This window comes from Simochromis diagramma, unplaced genomic scaffold, assembly GCF_900408965.1.
Source record: "Simochromis diagramma unplaced genomic scaffold, fSimDia1.1 OVJJ01000802.1, whole genome shotgun sequence".
NCBI lineage: Eukaryota > Metazoa > Chordata > Actinopteri > Cichliformes > Cichlidae > Simochromis > Simochromis diagramma.
In genome coordinates, this window is record NW_024387492.1 from 6,776,256 (window position 1) to 6,797,432 (window position 21,177).

At 41.0% G+C, this 21,177-nt stretch overlaps 1 protein-coding gene across 7 annotated transcripts in view; it reads right to left on the reverse strand.

Annotated features, from left to right (window-relative positions):
• snap91b (synaptosome associated protein 91b) overlaps positions 1-19,563 on the reverse strand; it is a 30,710-nt gene extending 11,147 nt beyond the window's left edge. For 3 of the 7 annotated variants that reach the window (XM_040017224.1, XM_040017222.1, XM_040017223.1), the window contains exons 1-15: positions 18,353-18,482; positions 8,226-8,368; positions 7,681-7,756; positions 5,979-6,081; positions 5,738-5,831; positions 5,515-5,626; positions 5,288-5,394; positions 5,132-5,173; positions 4,543-4,616; positions 4,355-4,360; positions 3,787-3,799; positions 3,561-3,694; positions 2,989-3,062; positions 2,768-2,782; positions 1,995-2,165 (exon numbers count right to left, since the gene is read on the reverse strand). In XM_040017224.1, coding sequence (XP_039873158.1) covers positions 1,995-2,165; positions 2,768-2,782; positions 2,989-3,062; positions 3,561-3,694; positions 3,787-3,799; positions 4,355-4,360; positions 4,543-4,616; positions 5,132-5,173; positions 5,288-5,394; positions 5,515-5,626; positions 5,738-5,831; positions 5,979-6,081; positions 7,681-7,756; positions 8,226-8,368; positions 18,353-18,482 — 1,294 coding nt within the window. Of the gene's footprint in view, positions 1-1,994; positions 2,166-2,767; positions 2,783-2,988; positions 3,063-3,560; positions 3,695-3,786; positions 3,800-4,354; positions 4,361-4,542; positions 4,617-5,131; positions 5,174-5,287; positions 5,395-5,514; positions 5,627-5,737; positions 5,832-5,978; positions 6,082-7,680; positions 7,757-8,225; positions 8,369-18,352; positions 18,632-18,747 lie in introns of those variants that run through there. The other 4 variants (XR_005694004.1, XM_040017225.1, XM_040017219.1 and 1 more) reach the window with 3 other exon arrangements.
• Between the last annotated feature and the right edge of the window lie 1,614 nt (positions 19,564-21,177).

Here is a 21,177-nt window from a genome sequence, read left to right on the forward strand (position 1 = left end):
ATGTGACAGGGTTTGATAGAATTGCTTTTCAGAGATCAAAGAAAAGCATTACGGCCTATCAAACAGGACGCATGAGTGCAGCAGTGTATATACAAACCAAAAGTGAACATGTGGTGAGTATGTGGAGAATATCTGTAGAAATATTAAGTCTAAATCTGATTGTACATTTTGTATGGATTAAAATAATGTGATTAAATGTGATTGCTTTCCCAAAAAAGCACATCACATAAAACTGCGTACCACCGATAAACGATTAAAACACAACTCATCACTAAACTGCTTGTTAGTCATTCTTATTATCATATTAGCTAGTTCATTCATTTAAATTCTATATTGAGATATTTTTCACATCAGAATTTCACTTTTAGTAATTTAAATAATGACACTTTTCAAGACACTAAAGCATTGTTACTGCCCACATAGTTACACACTTTACCCAAGTAAATTTCTTCCAAGAAGGAGCAACCCTGAATGGTGACAAGATTTCATGTACCTCTCCAAATCTGATCAATTCCGCTCGTAACATTTTGAAACAAAAGTTGCGATTGCAGTACTGTACTTAGCTGCGGTGTGCTGTGGAAATAACAGCTCATGGATCATTTGGACCACCCTGTGCACCACTTAGTGCACAGTACCTTTAGTAATAGACTGATTTTTTTGTTTGTTGCTACATGATCAGACACAGGAAATCTTTTATACCACACGTTAGCCACTATACCACTCTCTGTAATACAGTAGATTATTATTATGTCACGGAGCACAGGAAAAGCAAGCCAACGGTCCAGAACTACAATCCTGGCTGTGCACAAATTCAGCCAAGCAATGAACTGATCAAGAACAACTGGCATGCAACATCTCTCAAAGCTATGCTAGAATGATAGTTTATTGAACAGGGTTTGATGCATCAACTGCAAATTACCAGTGCCCTATTTTGCCCCCAAATCTTTATCTAGCAAACCTTTCAACTATGACGAGAAAAACCCCACTCAGCACAGCCACGCATGCCTGGGAGTGGAACCTAACCAGTCAGCCGGCTTTTTTGTCTTTGGCCTGTGGTGGTAACACTGTCTGGATTTACAGTTTCTTGTAAATCTTGTAGAGTTTCTATCAGAAGAAACTTTGCAATCTTCTCCTTGTAGTTAGACCCTTCATGTTCACCCAATATGTGTTCCTGTCACTAATGTGCACACTCTGTGAGCCCAAAGCAAGAGGCACACCTATTGAGTCTCCTCACTAAGAAACACTTTTAATAACCCTGCTGAAGTATAGACAGTGATAAGTTACAGATTAATCTTGTGAAATAAGTCAGCATTGCTGCAGGGTAGCTGATAGTTCCCCCAACTCTACCCTCACATGACAATGAACAACGTCACAAGAAAATGAACATAGTAACCTCCAAAATGGCAAACCCTAGTTCACAAACCATCTTTTCTACACAACCTGCATGGAAGCATTTCTTTCTTTTCACCTTCTTTTAACGCTGAGTAATATCAATGCCGGCCAAAATTACGATCAGCATCTTGTTAATAAATTGCTGTTTTTAGGGCATCAACGTCAAAAAGATGCTAACAGAGGCAGGGACTACTACACTGTCATGAACTGTGGCATTAGGAAATGAAAAGTGAAAATTCATGTGATAAGTTTTTCTAAACATTGAGTAGCATTGTAAGCTATTAAGTGTATATATTTTGGTTAATGGTTAATCCATAATCAAATGTATTTAGTCTGTTTAAATATAACTAAATAATGCGGGGCTATAATTTTAAGGCAGTTGATAGGGATGTGCATCAATCCAGTACGCAGTGAGAGTTTTTGATGATACAACTTTGCTTGCAGTGGACAGACAACAACTGCCATAATTCAGCAAAGTTCTGTCTACATACTGTACGTGTTTGAGCATGCAGTCGTCTGTGTTATCATATCGTGTGATGGGTTTTACAGTTGAGCTTCCCAGAGTGATTCCTTCGTAGAGAATTTTCTGGAAGCCCACTGACCTCCCAACAGATCCACATTGGCGGCGCCAGGGGAGGTGGCAGCTGCTGTGCTAGTGGGAGGAGCTAGAGAGACTCCAGGTTCTGCTGCTGCAGGAGTGGGCGATGCCGCTGCAAGGGAGGGGGTGGGCTCAGCTGCGAGGGTGGGTTCAGATAGCAAGGAATCGCCCATTTCTTCCAGTACCAGCGGGGGTGTTTGAAATCCCCATAGAAAGGAGGCAAAATAAACCACAAAAGAGGAACCAAAATAGCCAGTGGAGTCACCGTTGTGAGAGTGAAGAAAAAAAAAGCCAAAAGAAAGGTCAATCCAAATAAAGCCCAATAAAGATCATTTAGAAGTGGCCAAAAAAAAGAAGAAGAAAAACCCGTATTTTTAAACAAATTAAAAGTCGCCAAATGATCCAGCATTGTCCAGTCATAACCAAGAAATAAATATTAAAAAGCAATCAACAAAAATAGCCCCCATTATAAACCAAAAACAGACAATGGAGTATGTGGAGGGAGGGGAGGGAGAAGGCAGAGAGAAACAAAGAGAGTACTCAGACTAAGAGAACAGCTTGAGGAGACAAACAGGGAAGTAACCATGTGACACTGCTGCAATGTTGTCTATTTTTATATTTTCTAAATAGAGAAACAATATATTGCCTCCAGGTTGCTTCAATTTCATATTACAGCAAGAAAACCAGTAAAATCAAGGCAACCTGGAGGAGGTTTTAAGAATGGACTAGTCTGGACCAGATCCTACAGGTGAAGTAAAGAGGAGGAGTTGCACTCACCTGATCCAAGAAGATCTACGGAGGCAGAAAACAAAGAAACAGGGAGAAGATATGTCTTGTTCTGGAGATTTGATTTGATTCTCTAGTCAACTCCAATGAAAATAGACTGTTACGTGTTCACTAAAAGGACTAGATTACCTGTCGTTCTTTCTAACAATGACTGCAACGAAAACCATGTGCATGATATCAGCAGCTGTTCTAAAGGAAGGAGGGCCACTTACCTCCCCAAGATGTGGGGGCAGCTGATGGTGCTGAAGGGCCAGTAGAGGCCAGTGGATCCAGATCTAGCAATGAACTGGAAGATGATAAAGTTTTAACCACACTTTTCTGAGTGAAAATTTTCTGCTGCACTAAAAAAAGTGGAGACAACATCGTGGGAAATGTCTTGCTTCTGAGATCATTTACCCATCATCCAAATTATACATGTGAACTAAATGAAATTATAAACTAAACTGGGCAAGCAGACACCAAAAAATCACAATTCGTGATTTCTGTCTGTCTGTTAAAATTCTGTCGTTCCCAATCACTTCCACTTTGTTAAAATACCACTAACAGCTGACTGTGGAATATTTCATAGAGAGGAAATTTCACACTGGACATGTTGCACGGGTGGCATCGTATCATGGTACCATGCTGGAATTGGATTGATCAATTCTGATGGGTGGTGATTACTTTTGGCAATACTGACAATACAGATACACTGTAAGTATATGGTATTTTATAGATGTTAACAAAATCCAATGTTTTTTGAAAGGTTGTATTGGCGGGGTATTTACTAGAAATAGGAACCTACTCTTCGGCCGGTTCAGGAGCAGCTGAAGCAGCAGCGCTGCCAGCACTGTCCCCAGGAGGAGGCTGCAATGTGGGAACAGCATTTGAAGATTTGGCTGGAGTTGACGTTGGAGACACATTGTTTGTAGGAGATCCCTGGAAAGTAGACAGACAAGCCCCCTTTCAGTGCTGATTCACAATATAAAAGGCTAAAGAAAAAAACAGACTACTTTAAATGTGCATCTTACCTTTGTTGGAGACCTGAAAGTGGAAGAACAAGAGGAGGTATAAGTGATGTGCTTAAAACAAACTGCTTGACAAAAGCTCAATTTTACAGATCATTTTAAACTCAATATCGGGGATTCAAACAAACATTTAAGATAGACTGCATCATATGTGATCATATGAAGAGTTAATTTCCAAAGTACCATAATATATAATCAAGTATGAAAACAAGAATAAAATCCAGCCCATAAGATTTGTTAAATCAGTCTGATTTTGCCAGCTTTTATTTCATTTTCAGTTTGACTTGGGAATGAAACCCTTCATATAGCGATTCACATTGCATATTAGCGTATGACAGTACACATGTGGTGACCTGCTGTTTACCAAAACATGTGTCTCCCAGAGGTCACGCAAGTAATCACACCGACACACACATTTCCACATGTGAACTATTAGATTGATCCAGTTCATAATTCACATGTGAATAATGTGCCCATTTATTACCTGGGGGAGGGTGGGGCGAGAGGTGGGAGAGTAAATACATCTAAATAATTAGTAAACTTCAAACGAAACATAACACATTATGCTCACCCTTCACTGGTGTTTCCAAATCAACGTAAAGGAGAGTAAAAGAGAGGAGGGGTTAAAGGAAACTGTAGAAATACAAAACCTGTTTCTACCAATATTTCTATTGGCTACTCGTGAAAACAAAAGCGGGAGATAGAAAGAGTTATCCTAATGTTTTTACTATGACGTTGCAAAGAAATGTTACGTCTTACCCCTTCTTTCCACCTTTTATATCCTCCAGGCCATTCATGTGGGTTTCCAGAGATTCTAGGATACTGCTGGGAGCCTGAGCAGAACAAAGAAATTTCAAACTGGAATCGCAACTCCACACAAATCTTAAATCATCTCCTCAGATACATTCCAGCCGAGGTTTAATCACCAGAAACAAGAGTGAGAGAAAATCCCACCGCATTAGTCACATGCATGTGTCTATGCACACACAAACACAAGAGTGATTTGTGTGTTTTGTGTGACTTGTTTGTCAAATTAAAGAAAGGTCAACGTGCCAACACTTCATCCTGTAAACAGGCACTCAGCCAAAATAACCCCTTTGTTTCTGTGGTTACCGGTTCCTCGAGAGGTTTAAAGGGGCAGTCCTCGTCATCCGAGTCTGCTAGATCCACCACTACCCCTGGGTGGAGACACTGGGTGGGGAGATGGTGGTGGGTGAGACATGGGCTTCTGTGTATGCATGTGTGTGTGAGAGGAGATGGATGGTATTCATATGCATTATATATTCTTGATCCCATCGCTTGCAAAGTGGGATTAAAAAAACCCTGAGAGCTGTGATATGTAACTTACATAGTTGATGTCGGGAATGTCATTTTTGTCAACTCCAACTGTCTGTTAAAGAAAAGAAATATATATATATATTTAAAAAACAATATTATCACACCGCACAGACTCAGTTTTTACAGTCACTATGTGAGTCAAAAGAAAAAGGACCGCTGAGGCTACCTCAGCCAGCTTCATGAATTCTCCAATCTTTGTCACCCTGGTCAGGAAACGCTTGTAGATCTCCAAGGCCTCCTTGCATTCACTCTTCTTCATTTTGAAGAATTTCTCTACACACAAAAACAAGAGGTTTGCTGACTGACAAACACCTTGTCCATCTTTTTTGATTATCATCGGTGAAATGAACAAAAAAAACCCTGCAATCTATTCACTTTAAGTGGACTACTAACCTAATAGGTTGATGATCCCATCATTGTAGGATGCAAACAGTTTCACCAAGTCCTTGAAGAGAAGCAGAAATGCAGCATTGATGATCCCATTGTTCAGCTCCTTGGGATGAACCTGAGAGGAGACAGGACAGAGATAAGTAGGGCTGCCTGAGGTTCTGTTCATCCAAATAAATAAAGAAGAAGAAAAAGAAGAAAAAGTGTGCAAATCAAAGCAAAGACGCACATCAAACTCCAGGAGTGTGTCAATCTGTGTCTGCAGAACAGGCATGCCTTTCAGCAGCTTCTCAGTGGTCATGGTTCTCATCACTCCATCAGCGCTGAGGTAACACAACAGAGAGAGTATTTTACACAAAAGAAGAGCCACAGGTTTTAACCACACGCTAAGTAAAAGCATGTAAAAGAAAATGCTAATGGCCAAACAAGTGTTGCTATGAGCGACTGCATGCACACCGTGTTTACCGTACCCTTTCTTGACTCTGGTGAAGTCAAATGCCATCTGGCGGTAAGCAAAGGCTTTCTCATTCAGGTATCGTCCATACCGCCTGATGAATGTAGACATGTCATAGCCTACACAAAATGAAATCAAAATTAAATGATTGTTGAACAAAAAGCTAATAGGCTTCTTGCTGTCTGCTCGTATTTGTTTCTTGATTATTTCTATTATTTGTCATTTGTTTCTCAACAGCTCACTTCATGCATTGATCTCTTTTTGTCTTAGTGGGAAAATATTTTTTAGAACCTGCAGTAAACAGTGTATCCCTAAAGCAGTCAATATAATAGGAATCACAATTTCCCCGTGTGTAGCTGAGACAGTTTGGTCCATAATTTGCTGAACACACAATTTTGTAGCCTCTGTACATTACCACAGTAGTAATGTACCACATAGAACAAAAAATATTTTTATGTAGCCCCCATTTGCAGAGGCTAAAATGAATCTGCCAATTCAAGTGAGACCTGTCATCTTATTATTTCATGACAAATGAAGTCACAAGACACAATATTTTATATAATAAGGTTTCATAGCTTTTCACTATAATTTTAGGAGCCCAAAGGGATGTCAGTGCAAGTGAGCGAGGTCGTCATTTGGCTAAAAATACACCTTTGTGAGGGCCAAATCAGTGATCTGGTACATTCTTAAAAGGAAAAAATGCATTGGCCAGTTAAGCAACTCTAAAAGGTCCGAAATACATCAGAAGACAACAAAATGCATGATGACAGCATTTTTTCCATAGTTAAGAAAAAGGACACTCTTAAGAAAGTAGACATATCATTATCAAGAGATGCATTCATGAATGGAAGATGGCTTATAACAAGGTGCAAATCACTGGTTTCACTCAAAAACAGAAAGGCCAGAATTAGATTTTTAGGACTGGATAATGACCCAAAATACAAAAGCAATGCAACAGTTTGTCAAGGAAAAAAATAAAATATTCTTCAAAGGCCAAGTCAGTCACCTGATTTTTCAGTTATTGAATAAAACCGTACATGGAAAGACCCTGCAATAAAGGTGGCTGCAGTAAAGGCTTAGCAACCACCTTGCAATGGAACAAATACAGCATTAGGTGATGTCCATGGGTTCTAAACTTCAGCAACCATAAACTGGGAAGGATTTCCATCCAAGTATTAAAACAGTCCTTATATTTAAAATTATGTTAGTTTGTCCAATTCATTTTAAATCTCTGAAAATGGGGGAGCTGTGTATTTAAAGGGCTGTAATTCTTCAAGTCTGCACTTCACTTAGATTGTCTGGTTGTGTACAGAGATGAAACTACAAAAATTCTATCCTTGTCCAACAAATTATGGATCTCATTAGTTGACACCGATTAAGTCCAAGCGAAAGGTGGAGCAGGAAAGGAGGTGGTTTGAAAAGCGTGCAACAAATTAAACAACACCCTAGATTGAATGTATATATGGAAGGGTAGCGGCTGATCCATCAGCACTGAGATCGGCTGCTGGGATTGTAGCTGATATGTGATATTTGTTATTTTCCTGTTAGTTCCTATTTTTCCTAACTTTATGTAGGTTCTTCTCTAAAATCTGTAACCTAAGGAGCAAAGGATGAGAAAGTTCAGTAATGTGCGGTTATTATCAGATTATCCATTTACAAAGAACGATACACAACGACACAAAGGGAGGATATTACTGTTGATCAGACTGTCGTCTTACCATGAGATCCGGTTTTGTCAATAAAGTTGCTGAGGTTGAACAAGGATGTCCTGGATGCCAAGTACTGAATGAACCTCTGAGAAAGAGAAAGAAACCCAGTGAACAATCCTGTAGAAGTCAAAGCTGAAAACTACAGCCAACAACACAGCATTGACATCTTTAGTAAGGGTTTTCTTTGTTGTGCTTTTCAAGCTTTTATTCCATTATTTAATAGCTTTTACAGGAGTAATGCACAGTGGACCCATTCCACTAACTTGTGGTCAAAGCCTCTATTTATTTGTGAAACATCAGGCTTCCTGCAAATGCCTTGAAAGACCAATTTCAGCTCTCTAAAGTGGTAACTTCACACCACACCAGACATTTATTCTTTATTTCAAAGGGGTGACTGTTTTTGTCAGCAATTAGAAAAAAAACTTTACTATATTAAAGTATACTATAATATATACTATTCAGCATTTCTATTTATCTTTTATCCTGATTAGAAGAGATTCAAGCTTAAACCAAACTGCTTCACATGTTAAATGGTCTATTTACTGTTCACTAACCTCATTGCCATAGACACACATGTGGTGTGTGGTGACGAGGGCCTTGAAGACGACCACCCAGCTGGCGTTGGTGGATCGCTCAAACAGTGTGTCAGCCATCTGAGGGATGTTCACGTTGGTGGTATTGGTGGCTGACACCAGGTCTGCAACACAGCAACAAAGAGTTCTCCTCATCTGTCAAAGGTTCTCTCACAGAGTGCTTTAACCTTGTGATAACTTTAAACAGCTTATTGTCGTCTTCTTCTTCTTCTTCTTCTTCTTTTAAATTCATTTACCATTTACCATTCTTCTTTTAACTACAGTGGATTGCCTGTCTCCATCTCACCCCATCACTTACATCCGCTTCTGTCATGCAAAAAATCTGCATGCTTTCCTTTACTACATCTAAGGGTCTTCTCTGTGGTATTCTTCTTTTCCTCCTGACTGACAGCTCCATATTCAACAGCATGCCTCCACCTCTCTAGGCTCTCTGCTTTGATGAAAACCAACCCCACCTTCAATCAATCTGTCACTTCTACCTTACACCTCACTACTGTCTCACTGTCCTCATACATGTCCTGCACCACTCTCACATGCTTCTCTGTCATGCCTGACTTCCTCATACAGTACCCCATCATGTGCTTTCTCTAGATCTACAAAAACACACTGCAACTCCTTATGATCTTCTCCATTCAAACCAAATATCACGTCTGTAGTGCTCTTTCTCTGGATGAAGCCATGCTGCTGCCCACTGGTCATCACCTCTCTTCTTGATCTAGCTTTAACAACTCTTTCCCATATCCTCATGTTATGGCTCATTAGTTTTATTACTCTGTAGTTACTACAGCTCTGCACATCACCGTGTTCTTGAAAATTGGTTCCTGTAGACTTCATCTCCTTTCCTCAGGCTTCATCTCACTCTCCAGGATTGTATTAAACATTCTGGTCAAACAGTCCACTGCCATTGCTCCTAGACATCTGCATACTTCTGCAGCAATGTCTCAAAGACCAAACACCTTTCTAATCTTTATTCTCTTCATAGCTGCCCCCACTTCCTTTTTACTAATCCTCTGTACTTCCTGATTCACTAACTTTCCTACACCCTTCATTAAATAGCTTATTATATGCTATTAAAAGGGAAGTGAACTTATTCTTAGACACATGTCTGCAAGATTTTCTGCCCTGATTTAACTGCTCTGATTAAATTTTGATTAAGTGAGGAGGCAAAGTGCTCACTGCAGAGCTGCACCAGACAGTTATGAAAATATTGAGGCAGGAGAAAGACCTGATGCACATACCAAATGTTGGTGCAAGAACCCAGCCACCCACCCACACACACACACACACACAGACTCACATAAGGGGGGACACACGCTGACAATGCAGAGAGAGAAAGAGAGAGAATTATGCTTTGTCATCTCTCCCTGGCTGCCAGTTCAGATACTCAGACAGAGAAGTCTCCAGAAATAAAGTCCTGACTATTGCATCAGTAAAAAATATAACAGAAGGTACAACGTACTTTGACAGTAATGATACAGATAAGATGAACCTAGGCGTAACCCAAATACCGATTCACAGTTTTTCTGTTTTGAGAAAAACCAAAAGATTCGGGTTTTGAAAAGGTTGGACTCATGTGATTTCTCAATCTATTTCAGACTCATGTTCTTCTTGTGAACACTCAAGATTGTCATTCTCTATATCTAACATACCACAGCTGATAGCAAAAGAAAACTGAGTTTTTGTATTGAAAATGTAAAAAAATAAATAAATAAAATCTAATAAGCAGAAATAAAGATAGAGACACTAAAGACACATGAATGGTCCATGGCTTGAAGCTAATAAAGCTATAATCACTAATCATGCATTACACCTACAGAAGCTACTGCTCAACCATGGACACTTATGATGTGAAGCTCCCAGTGCACACTTTTTGTGCTGATGTTAATGTCCGTGGGCGCTGGTGACTTTTTCACACTATGCACCTCAGCACTCAAGCACCCCACTGTGTGACTTTATGTGTTCTCGACTGACCGAGTTACTGTGCTTCCACTTTGCATTAATGCCACTTACAGTTGATTGTAAAATATCTAGGTGGGAAGAAATTTCACAAACTGACTTTCTGTAATGCTTAAGTGAGCTCTTTAGAATGACCCATTTTTTCAGAAATGTTTATAGACTGCATGGCTAAGTACTCAGTACTTGATTTTATATACTTGAATGAAAGCCCTAAATTCAAAGATTAAGAGGTGTGGGCCAATACTTTTGTCCATATACTGTGCATCAGCATTACTCACAAGCTTAAAATAATGGTATGATGACATGAACTGTGAACGGTTCTGCATCAGCCATGCCTATCTGCAATGAATAATGAACAGTTTGTTTATTCTTTTTTCCTTTGTTCATGCTTTGATTGAGTTTGGCATCAGTTTGTTTTCTTTCCAATAAAGAAAGGATATGGCATGCGGCTGAAAAGTTGGCACAAAAAGTTTAGTTGAAACAGAAGAAGTAACACTTTGAGAGGGCACTGACAGGCATTTATGAAGTGTAAATGAAGAAATGTATCCATTGGTAGATTTTGTATATGTTGTGCTCACTGTGGCAGTAGAACAGATGAACATTTCGTTTTATATGTTCTTGCTCGCTTAAACATAGCATAGTGTAGCTGTACATTGTTTTGTGTCCTGCTGACATTGGCATCTGAACAACAAGGACACAACTGAGTGCATCCATACAGAAAGAAATGCAGCAAATATTGGCAGACATCTGTGATAATGGAGGGAGTGGAAGGCCATTGTATTCAATAGACCTTGAGCTTGTTTCAAATAGGTAGAGAGCAAACTATAAATTAAACCAGACCACAAGTCTGCAAGGTGATGAGAAAAGGGATGACAAGAAGGAAGAGAACAGTAGGGAGTCAGATGAGTGTGCAATAAAAGAAGCGATATACGAGTTTGAGCAATGAAGCTGCTCAGGGTCCAGACAACAGGCTGGTTGGGGGGTTGGGGGTTTTAATGCTTGGGGTGCTGTAAACAGATTATTACTAATCACTGATCCTGTTCTTTTCTGTTGTGGTTGGTTGCTACACCTCACACACCCTGTTCTACACACTGCTCATCACCTAACACGTCTTCATTATCAGCTTTTTGTCTGTGGCGTTGTAGGATGTCTCACTGATAATCTGATGGAACTGATGATCTTAGCACAAAACGAACCGGACAAAATGAAAATAAACAGCAGGTGGATGTGCTCCATGAATGTGTTTTAGCTGGTTCACAGTGATGATCACAGCTCTTCCTTTGATCTTTGTTGAACTAATTACACCCCAGTCCATCTGTACAGCTTCACCAGATGGTAACAGCGACACTTCAGCTGCTCCAAAGATGTCTGATGTTTTTAATGAAGGTTGGGGTGACATCAGTCCTTCCACTGTACATGTTTAGATATGATTTAGTCTCCATTTTCCCACTTTAGTGTCATTTAGTCTATGTTAAAGCAAATCTTCTCTCATTTTTTATCATTTCAACCAATCATCCCCCTCCCGTATTTGAATATACTCTATGTTTTGTTAAAGATTGTCCTGAAGCTTTTTCAAAGACACACAAACAGAGTCAGGATCCACAATGGCTGAGATTTGATTATATAACATTATCATGTCACTGGCACAGCTACAAGTTTAGATTTCTATTAGCAGCATGAGCACAGCACTAACCAAGAGCCATTTTCTTAGATGTCCAGCTCATAATAAATATCAATTTACATACATAATCTCATCCGTTTATGGATGTTAGCTATGTTGCCATATTAGCCATATCACGGGTTGTAATCCATGCTGCCGTGTTGTGGTACCATAACCCGAAACAAACACACACTGACATACAACTGGTGTGCCTATGTGTGCATAATGAGGATTGGCTGAGCTAAATAAAGACTCTTACGGTAATCCACGAGTTCTAAGAATGAACTGCGAGGCCTCACACTGTGTATTTCTCTGCACCACAGTGTCTCGGTGTGCGTTTTCTACCCTACATCTTAGTCTGAGGAATGAGTTTTACAGTTACACAACAAAATCGTGCACCAGCCCGAATATTCTAGATAATGGTAAGCAGAACACATCTGCTTGCTGTGCTACATGTGTAGATTTATAATGCTATCAATAATACTTTAGGCAGTTGTTCATTGGAAATATATAGCACATAAATTTCAGACCTAGCATATACAGCTAGCTAAACATTACAATCTCTATGGTAAATAAAAGTTAAATAAGGAGCTTTTAATGTGACCAGTATCTCATATGGGACCTCACTGCACCACTTAGCAGAATGTTTTAATCAGCTAACATTTTGGGAAACATCTAACTTGCTAACAGAAGGTACCATGGATTCCGGCGCCGCTCTGACCTGACCGAGTCCTTTTTTCTCTTTTTTTGTTGTTATTGTATTTCTTGTTCTTGTTTTTTTTTATTGAGGACTGTACTACTCCACAGTGAAGCTCAGAATTTTATGGACAATCGTGTTTTTTATCACATTTTTTACGGCATCTGTGTCCGGAGAGCGCGTGGAGGTCCGACCGCCAATTGTTTACAGCAGGGATCAGCTGTTAGCCCTCGGGGCCTCCGCTGTTCTGGCTACCGCCAAGCGAGCCAACATCCCCCGATAGGTGAGGAGGAAGAGACGCGGCACTCGGGCCGGGATTGGGCGTCGCAGTAAGGTTAGGAGGTACCGGCCAGCGATTCCATCTGTTATTATGGGGAACGTGAGATCGCTCCCCAAAAAAATGGATGAACTGGCGGCTCTAACCCGACATTAGAGGAGCTACAGGGAATGCAGCGTGATGTGCTTCACAGAGTCGTGGCTAACCACGCTAACTCTGGACTCACACATAAACATAGACGGTTTCCATCTGGTCCGGGCAGACATAAAAAAGAAAAGTGGTAAGAAGAGAGGAGGGGGTTTGGCTGTGTTTGTGAACGATAGATGGTGTAACTCTGGTCATTTATCTATCAAAGAGACGCTAGGCTGTAAGGACATTGAGCTGCTAGCGGTTAGCATGAGACCGCACTATTTACCGCGAGAGTTTACACACGTCATTATGATAGCTGTGTATGTCCCGCCCTCTGCTAACGCTGCAGCAGCCTGTGAGATCCTGCACACTGTAACCAGCAGACTCCAAACACAGCATCCTCAGGCCCTTTTCCTGATCTCTGGGGACTTTAATCACATCTCCCCATCCTCCACTCTCCCCGCCTTCACCCAGTATGTCACCTACCACACCAGAGACAATAAAACATTGGACTTATTGTATGCTAACACCAAGGAGGCATACAGCTCATCACCTCTCCCTCCCCTGGGGGACTCAGATCACAACCTGGTTCATCTCCAGCCTGTGTATAAACCTTTAGTACACAGAGAACCAGTTGTGAAATGCACGGTTAGGAAATGGTTGGCAGAGACTGAAGAGGCCCTGAGGGACTGTTTCCATTCTACTGTATGGGAAAACCTCTGCAGCCCTTTGGAGGATGACCTCAACAGCATCACAGACCGCATTACGGATTACATGAACTTCTGTGTGGACAACACCATACCCATCATAAAGGTACGGTGTTTTTCTAACAACAAGCCATGGATAAATCCTGAAATAAAGGCTCTCCTCAAGGAGAAGAAGAGTCTTCTCCGGTACCGATACCAAAGACCTCCCATCCCAAGGACCTCAGCAGCTACAGGCCGGTAGCCCTGACATCACATCTGATGAAGACCCTCGAGAGGTTGGTTCTAAACCATCTGCGCCCCCTGGTGAGGTCTTCATCTGCTGCAGTTTGCTTACCAGCCTGGCATCGGGGTGGAGGACACCATCATCTACCTCCTGCACCGAGCTCTGACTCACCTGGAGAAGCCTGAAAGCACTGTGAGGATCATGTTCTTTGATTTCTCTAGTGCTTTCAACACCATCCAGCCACGACTTCTGAGAGACAAGCTGGAGCTATCGGGAGTGGACCACCACTCTGGACTACCTCACAGAACGCCCACAGTATGTGATGTCACAGGGCTGTGTCTCTGATACACTTGTCTGCAGTACGGGGGCCCCACAGAGAACTGTGCTGGCACCGTTCCTCTTCACCCTCTACACTGCAGACTTCTCCATCAACTCCCCACGCTGCCACCTACAGAAGTTCTCTGATGACTCTGCCATAGTCGGCCTCATCACAGGTGAGGATGACTCAGAGTACAGACAGTGGACTGGACTTTGTGGACTGGTGCCAGCAGAACCACCTGCTGATCAATGCCAGGAAAACCAAGGAGTTGGTGGTGGATTTCCGGAGATGCAGACCCACCACACTGACACCGGTGAACATCCGGGGAGTGGACATTGAGATAGTGGACTCGTATAGGTACCTGGGTGTTCACCTGAATAATAAGCTAGACTGGAGCCACGACACTGATACTCTTTACAGGAAGGGTCAGAGCAGACTCTACCTGCTGAGGCGGCTGGGGTCATTTGGAGTCCAGGGAGCGCTTTTAAAGACCTTCTATGATTCTGTGGTGGCATCTGTCATTTTTTACAGTGTTGTATGTTGGAGCAGTAGTTTATCGGCAGCTGAGAGGAAGAGGTTGGATAAACTCATTAGGAAGGCCAGCTCTGTTCTGGGATGCACCCTGGACCCAGTGCAGGTGGTGGGAGACAGAAGGACTCTGGCCAAAATAACATCTCTGATGGACAGAGTCTCCCACCCCATGCATGTAAATGTTACTGAACTGCAGAGCTCCTTCAGTGACAGACTGCTGCATCCTCGATGCATGAAGGAGCGTTTCCGCAGGTCCTTCCTCCCTGCAGCTGTCAGACTGTACAATCAGAACTGCTCCCAACAAACATAGATGTTTACATCAGCGCTGTAACTTGGCACTATTTTATCAACCGATTCACACTATAACCACGGTTTGCCTCTGATCTGTATTAAATTTTATTTAATTTAATAAAGGTACAGTACTCTGTTTTTGGTAACCATTGTCGTTGATGTAAATATGTAAAAATTGTGTATGTTTCTGTTCTGTGTCTTGTGTACTGTTTGTTTGTATATGTGTCTTTCTTGCTGCTGTTACACCCAAATTTCCCCTTGTGGGATAAGTAAAGGATTATTCTATTCTATTCTACCAGTACTCTAGTGTTTATATGTGAAATACAGTGCATGGATAAAGATATTTGATGGTTAGCACAGGTTCGCATAAGTTCTCAAAACAGGGGAAAACTTTCTAGCCTTGCTTTATCTAAATACATCAAAATTAGCCAAAGCTAGTAAATTCATCTCACACTGACAACAGGAAATTAGGAAGTTAGTGCTCCCACACCACACACTCCCTACAGCAAGTAGCTCCATTTGTTTGAGTTGGCAGAATTTTTATGCAGATGCAGACCCAAAAGGAAGTTGTGTCTCTTCCCTTTGGGTCTGCATCAAACCAGGGATCTTTCACTTATAATCCACTACACCATAAAGCCTCTTCCATGTTACTCTGCAATCTGAAAATAGCAATATTCCACTTTCAATATATACAGTGTTTCTTTAAAACACTGTTTAGAAACTTAATCTAACTAAACAGACTGTGAAGAATTAAAAAATAGGACATTACAGTATGTTGAAGTTGTCAAATATGTAAGTTAGTATATTGTACTGTCTGCTTAAGTTAGCATGCTAATTAGCTAGCACCAGGTGACGGAATAGCAATGTTGTCCGGAGAGGATTTTTTTTTTTTTACAGTCTGTGATTCTTTACTCTTTTTAATCATGCTGAATGAAAGACAGTCAATGAAAAAAACATAAACTTAATGATGTCTGACGTCTTAGCAGTTTGGTTTCTTCCTGCATTTATACTTCCTCACACATGCTTTAGATGCCCCCTCCCAGAGTCACTGACAATAGGCAATACCAAGGACTGGCCCACACAGCATATAAGTGAGGTCATATCATTTATCCAGCAACCCCTTCCACTTATGAATTGCATCTTTAAATCGAGGAGATGTAAAATGTTAGTTTGTGAAGTTTATAGATGCCGGTGGGCACGTGTTCTACATCTGGAAAGAGCCAGGCTGACTCAGGTACTAAACTACTGACTGAATAATCTAAAGCTCGTGTGACATAGTTCTAGATCAGGTAAGAACACTGGGACACTCTTCATAACAGCAATTTTTATACCAATTTGACCTTTAAAAAACGGACAGTCAGTGCCTGTGGTGATGAGAAAACGCTACTCTTTCATTGACCTTGGGTGGATACATTAACTCTGTACATGCCCTCCATTGTTTCTTTCACTATGTTTGCCATAACCATGCATGACTAGACAAACCAGAAATACAAAATTCAATGCAGTGTGTCATTTAACCCCAGCCCGTTTCATAATAAAATCAAACACAGACATCTAAGTCAAAAGACAAGGCGATTTTTGCTCCAAAGGAAAAGCACATAACATTTTGAGCTTTTAGTTTGTAGTTTATTCATGGGTGGAAAGGCACCTGTATGTTCTTACTAATCCATATTTACACACCTGCTTCTTCTAAGGCTACTTATTATGTTGCTGAAGACAATCAAATCAGTAATTTGTTCTCATAAAAGTGGACCATGTCACTAAAAAGGTCAGACAGTTAACTGTACTGAAAGACCAAAACAAATGTCTCAGTTTAATAGCTACACATCCATTGTGATTTCCTCTGCAGTCTAGTGATGACAGGCCTGTCATTTCCACTCTTTCTTCTCAGAGTCCCCTTCTGTCATTACACTGCCCCCTGACACTATTAATCTGTTCCCTTGGCAACTGCACTGCACAACCACCGCTACACATGCATGTCAAGCATTGAATAACCCTAATAATCACCAAGCAATAACTAAAACCTGTAGTTGCATAATATATTTAATATTATTAATCAAAAACACTGAAAGCTAGCTAATTAGAAATGTTTTGATCATTAAAAATGACCCTAGTGAGCCTTTAGTTGTTTATTAGATTTTTTTGCTATGTGTGGTTCTTCATAGGTCTTCATAGTGAAAATGTGTTTTACTGTTTTGAGGTGAGGAATTTCCTCCAGCCAAGACTGCAGCAGAGGCACAGTGGCCTACATACCAGAAGTCTGTTGAACTGCCCTGTTGAATTACCCTAGAAATAGACCCAGTATAACCTATTTGATTATGGAAATAAAAGACACATGTTTATGTTATAGCTTACTAAATGAAAATATATAGAGAAATCTCTACATGTCTGCAGCAGTTTTATGTCCTTGGACAAAAAGGCTACAAGCAGTGCCGGTAAAGGTTTTCCCAACACGTCCACACATGCATATGTCCAAATCAGCACCACTGAAAGCTAGAAACACTGAAACTATCACATGGAGCAGCAGAGAATGAGGAAACAATGCTCTCTGGTGTAGTCTAGCTTTTGCATTGTCACCTTTGGCTTTGTAAATTATGCACGACAGCCATTGGCTGATTTTTAAATTATTCAGCAGGGGAGTGGATCACAAGATATAAAGTCCTAGCAGAAGACACAGGACCAGACTAGACCTGACCACACACACACACACCCTTGGAAAACACACAGGCAGACATACAAGAAAAAGAGCCAATCAAACTATCCAGAGCAGTGCCACTGCTTTGGGTTGACTCAGTGTTTGTGGTAATGATGATTTGTGGAGGTGGCTCCTGCTGTCATCTGTAGATGTGTCAATGAAGCTGTGAGGTTTGTAATTTAATTCAGCTGTGACTTTATTGGTCTTAAATGGCTCCACTCTAACCCAGTTAGTGCACAGGCTCCTGTACGCTGCACCACCTCGGTTACAGTCGGTTTCAGCATGGAGTAAAAGAAAGTGGCCTTGAAACAGCAGGGGAAGGGAAACTTAAATGGGTCTGTCAAACTACCTTAAAATCATACATGTTTCTCCTTCCCAATCTCTCCTTCTTTCTCCCTGGGTGTCCACCATCTTCGCTGGACACAAAGGGTCAACAGAGGGGGTCATCACCATGGCTACTATATCCTGCAGCACACCCATTTAAGTAAACGGAACGAACAAGCCCATAATGCTGGCATGGTCTGCGTGTGTGGCTGTGTAATATGTAAGGCCTAGGACCTATAAAGCTACAGTCAGTGCAGTGAGGATGAGGGCCACACTTACATTCCAGGTGCTTTTTCTTGGGCGCCATCACTTCGTGAGTGGTGGCTTTGCAGACAGCCCGGGCCATATCCGATCCCGTTAGCTGGTACTGCGCAGCGGCAATGCGATCCGTGAGCGTTTGCCCCGACATTTTCTCCTAGTTGTTTCGACCTCCTCAGGAATTTTTTTCACCACAGGACGGTGAGGGGGAGGGGGAAAAAATACGAATACAACCCAGCTTCTTCCCTGCTGTTCAGTGAGATGAGTGCGTCCCTCTCCCAGATAATATAGGCCTGCGACCTTATGTGTGGGAGGGGGTGGGGGAAAAGCAGAGAAAATGAGCTGGATAAATGTTATTTTCGCAGTAAATCGTGTGGTCACGTTGTTAATATTCGCCGTTGCATGAGTAGACTTACGCAAGGTTGTGAATTCCCGGCGGCTCGTTCTGTTATAGGCTCCGAGCGTTCAGTTCAGCACCTTGGAGAGCTAAAGCCACTCGGTTATGTAACAAGCTGGCGACGAAAGCTATTTTCTCAACCCGGTGAAATTTATTCCAGCAATGGAATAGACTCGTCTAATCGTAGAACAGTGTTTCTGAAAAATAAGGTATATAAATCAGCGCTGCATAAGTCGGTCAAATGTCCCTGTTGGGGGGGAACACCGGTTTTGGCTCCCTTTCCCTCCTTCGTTGTTGCATTAAAAAAAAAAAAGCTTTTGAATAAACGAAGAACCCGCAGTGCAAAGCAGGTCGTCAGATTGCGGCTTTTCTTTCCTCTTTGATCCGTCAGTCTCGGCTCGGAAATGCCGTTTCAGGCTGTGGTCCTTTCCTCAGATAGAAAATTGCGCACCGCTTCCCGTCGCCAACACTGCGCAGCGCAAGAGGCTCGGGGAACAGGAAAAGCGAGGAGGGAATTTCCTTTTCCCCTTCCCCCTGTGGTTTGTTTATTTATTTGACCTGTCTACAAGTCCATCCAGACTCTCCTCTCGGCAGCTTCTCGGACAGGGTTGGGTGACACACGTCGCATCACCACGTCTCTTAAAGGGGTGTGGGCATGGGGGGGTCACAGTACAGAAATCGCTATCAATTTGCGCCAAAGGGTTAATACACCAGCGTCATGGTGGCATACTAGCTGCTGCATGTGGGCTGTATCCCACCGGGGCTGCTCGTAGATCACGCGGAGTGACAGTAGATGAAGGTGAAACAATTCCTGCTCTAAGCAGGCTCCTTTTAAATATGTGATCGGCAGAGGTATTTTTAATCACATGTTAAACCACAAAAAACTACTGATCACAATATTTTTTTGTTTTGTATTTGGGAACATCACGTGTTTTGTATTCAGAGCAGATGATATTGGGGATGTATGCCATATGGTGAGTTAGCGTATTTGCTTGTAGGTCAACTCTGCCAGAGAGCTCGATAATCACGATGCATTCTGGGTAGACCCGGCCATGTTGTTGTTCACGTAAAACCAAAGTTAGTCATTTATGCTGCTATTATGAGCCCTTGGCTTATCTGATATTGTGAATCTTGTTTGTGTTCTTGTTATTTAGGCTAGGTTTTTTAATTTAATTATTAACAAGATAATTATTTTTTTTAAAAAAAGATGGACACCAGCCTGTAGCCAGATTTGGGCTTATCCAGGTAACTTCAAGGTTGACCCTGGATTCACTTCTTGCCAGGCTAAATTGCCATGGTGACTTACGCTGCCGAACTAGTGATCAGTAGGTGTGAAACTACACACATACATATATTTAAATATAATATGAGTAAAAGGTTTGGACACACCTAATTATTTAATGTTTTTTCTTTATTTTGATGACTATTACAGTGTAGATTTTCACTTAAAGCATATGGAATTATGCAGAAACAAAAAAGTGTGAAATAACTCAAAACATGTTTTAGATCTTCAAAATAACCACTCTTTGCTTTGATTACTGCTTTGCACACTCTTGGCATTTTCTTAATGAGCTTCATGGGGTCGTCACCTGGAATGGTTTTATATAGTTATGAGTAGACATATACACACTTATTCAAACTATACATTTTAACGCATGTCATAAATTATGTTTATATATATCGTTTATATTCATATTTATGTCAGTATATTTAGCTTATCTAAGTTTTATTGCACTGTGTGAAGAAGTATTGCCTTCATTTTGTTATGCTTGCATAATGACAATAAAGTCTAGACTCTTGAAACTTTTAACTCACACAGTTGACATTTTTTTTCCTGCTTTCATATAAGCTAAACTTTATTAGTTCAGCAACTCTTTCCCCTTTCTTACAGGCCAAACCATTTCAAGTACACAGACATTCATAAAATGCTTTTAAAACCACACAGATGTACAGTGCTTACCCACCCATAATGCTGATTTAAATGTAGAAGCTGGGTTACTAGCATTCTTTACTATAAGTTCAACACAGAATGCAACATTTTCTCAACAAAACATTTGTGGGACTCAGTCAGGCAACCAGTGAGGCTTGGCTCTGTGATTCATGCAGAAAAACATTTTTTGGATCTTTGGCCCTGCAAAGACACTTTGCATAGTTTCTTTTTACTTGGTATTTTTAATGCTGCAGGTTTACATATTTCTTTTCTTTTCCAGTTTATAATTTTACATCTTATAGCACCACATACATCTTTATTAGGCAAAAGGTTTTACTTGGAATTTTAATATTGCAGTGTCATAATGCCCTTACGTTTCTACACTATAGTTACACTAAACTGTACAGTGAATCTTTCAGAATTAGAGTAATTCATACGTTAAATTGTTTTTCATGTATTTTATTATGGTACAGTGTTTCATTACAACACTTCATGTTTTGGTGCAGCAGCAAGTGGAAG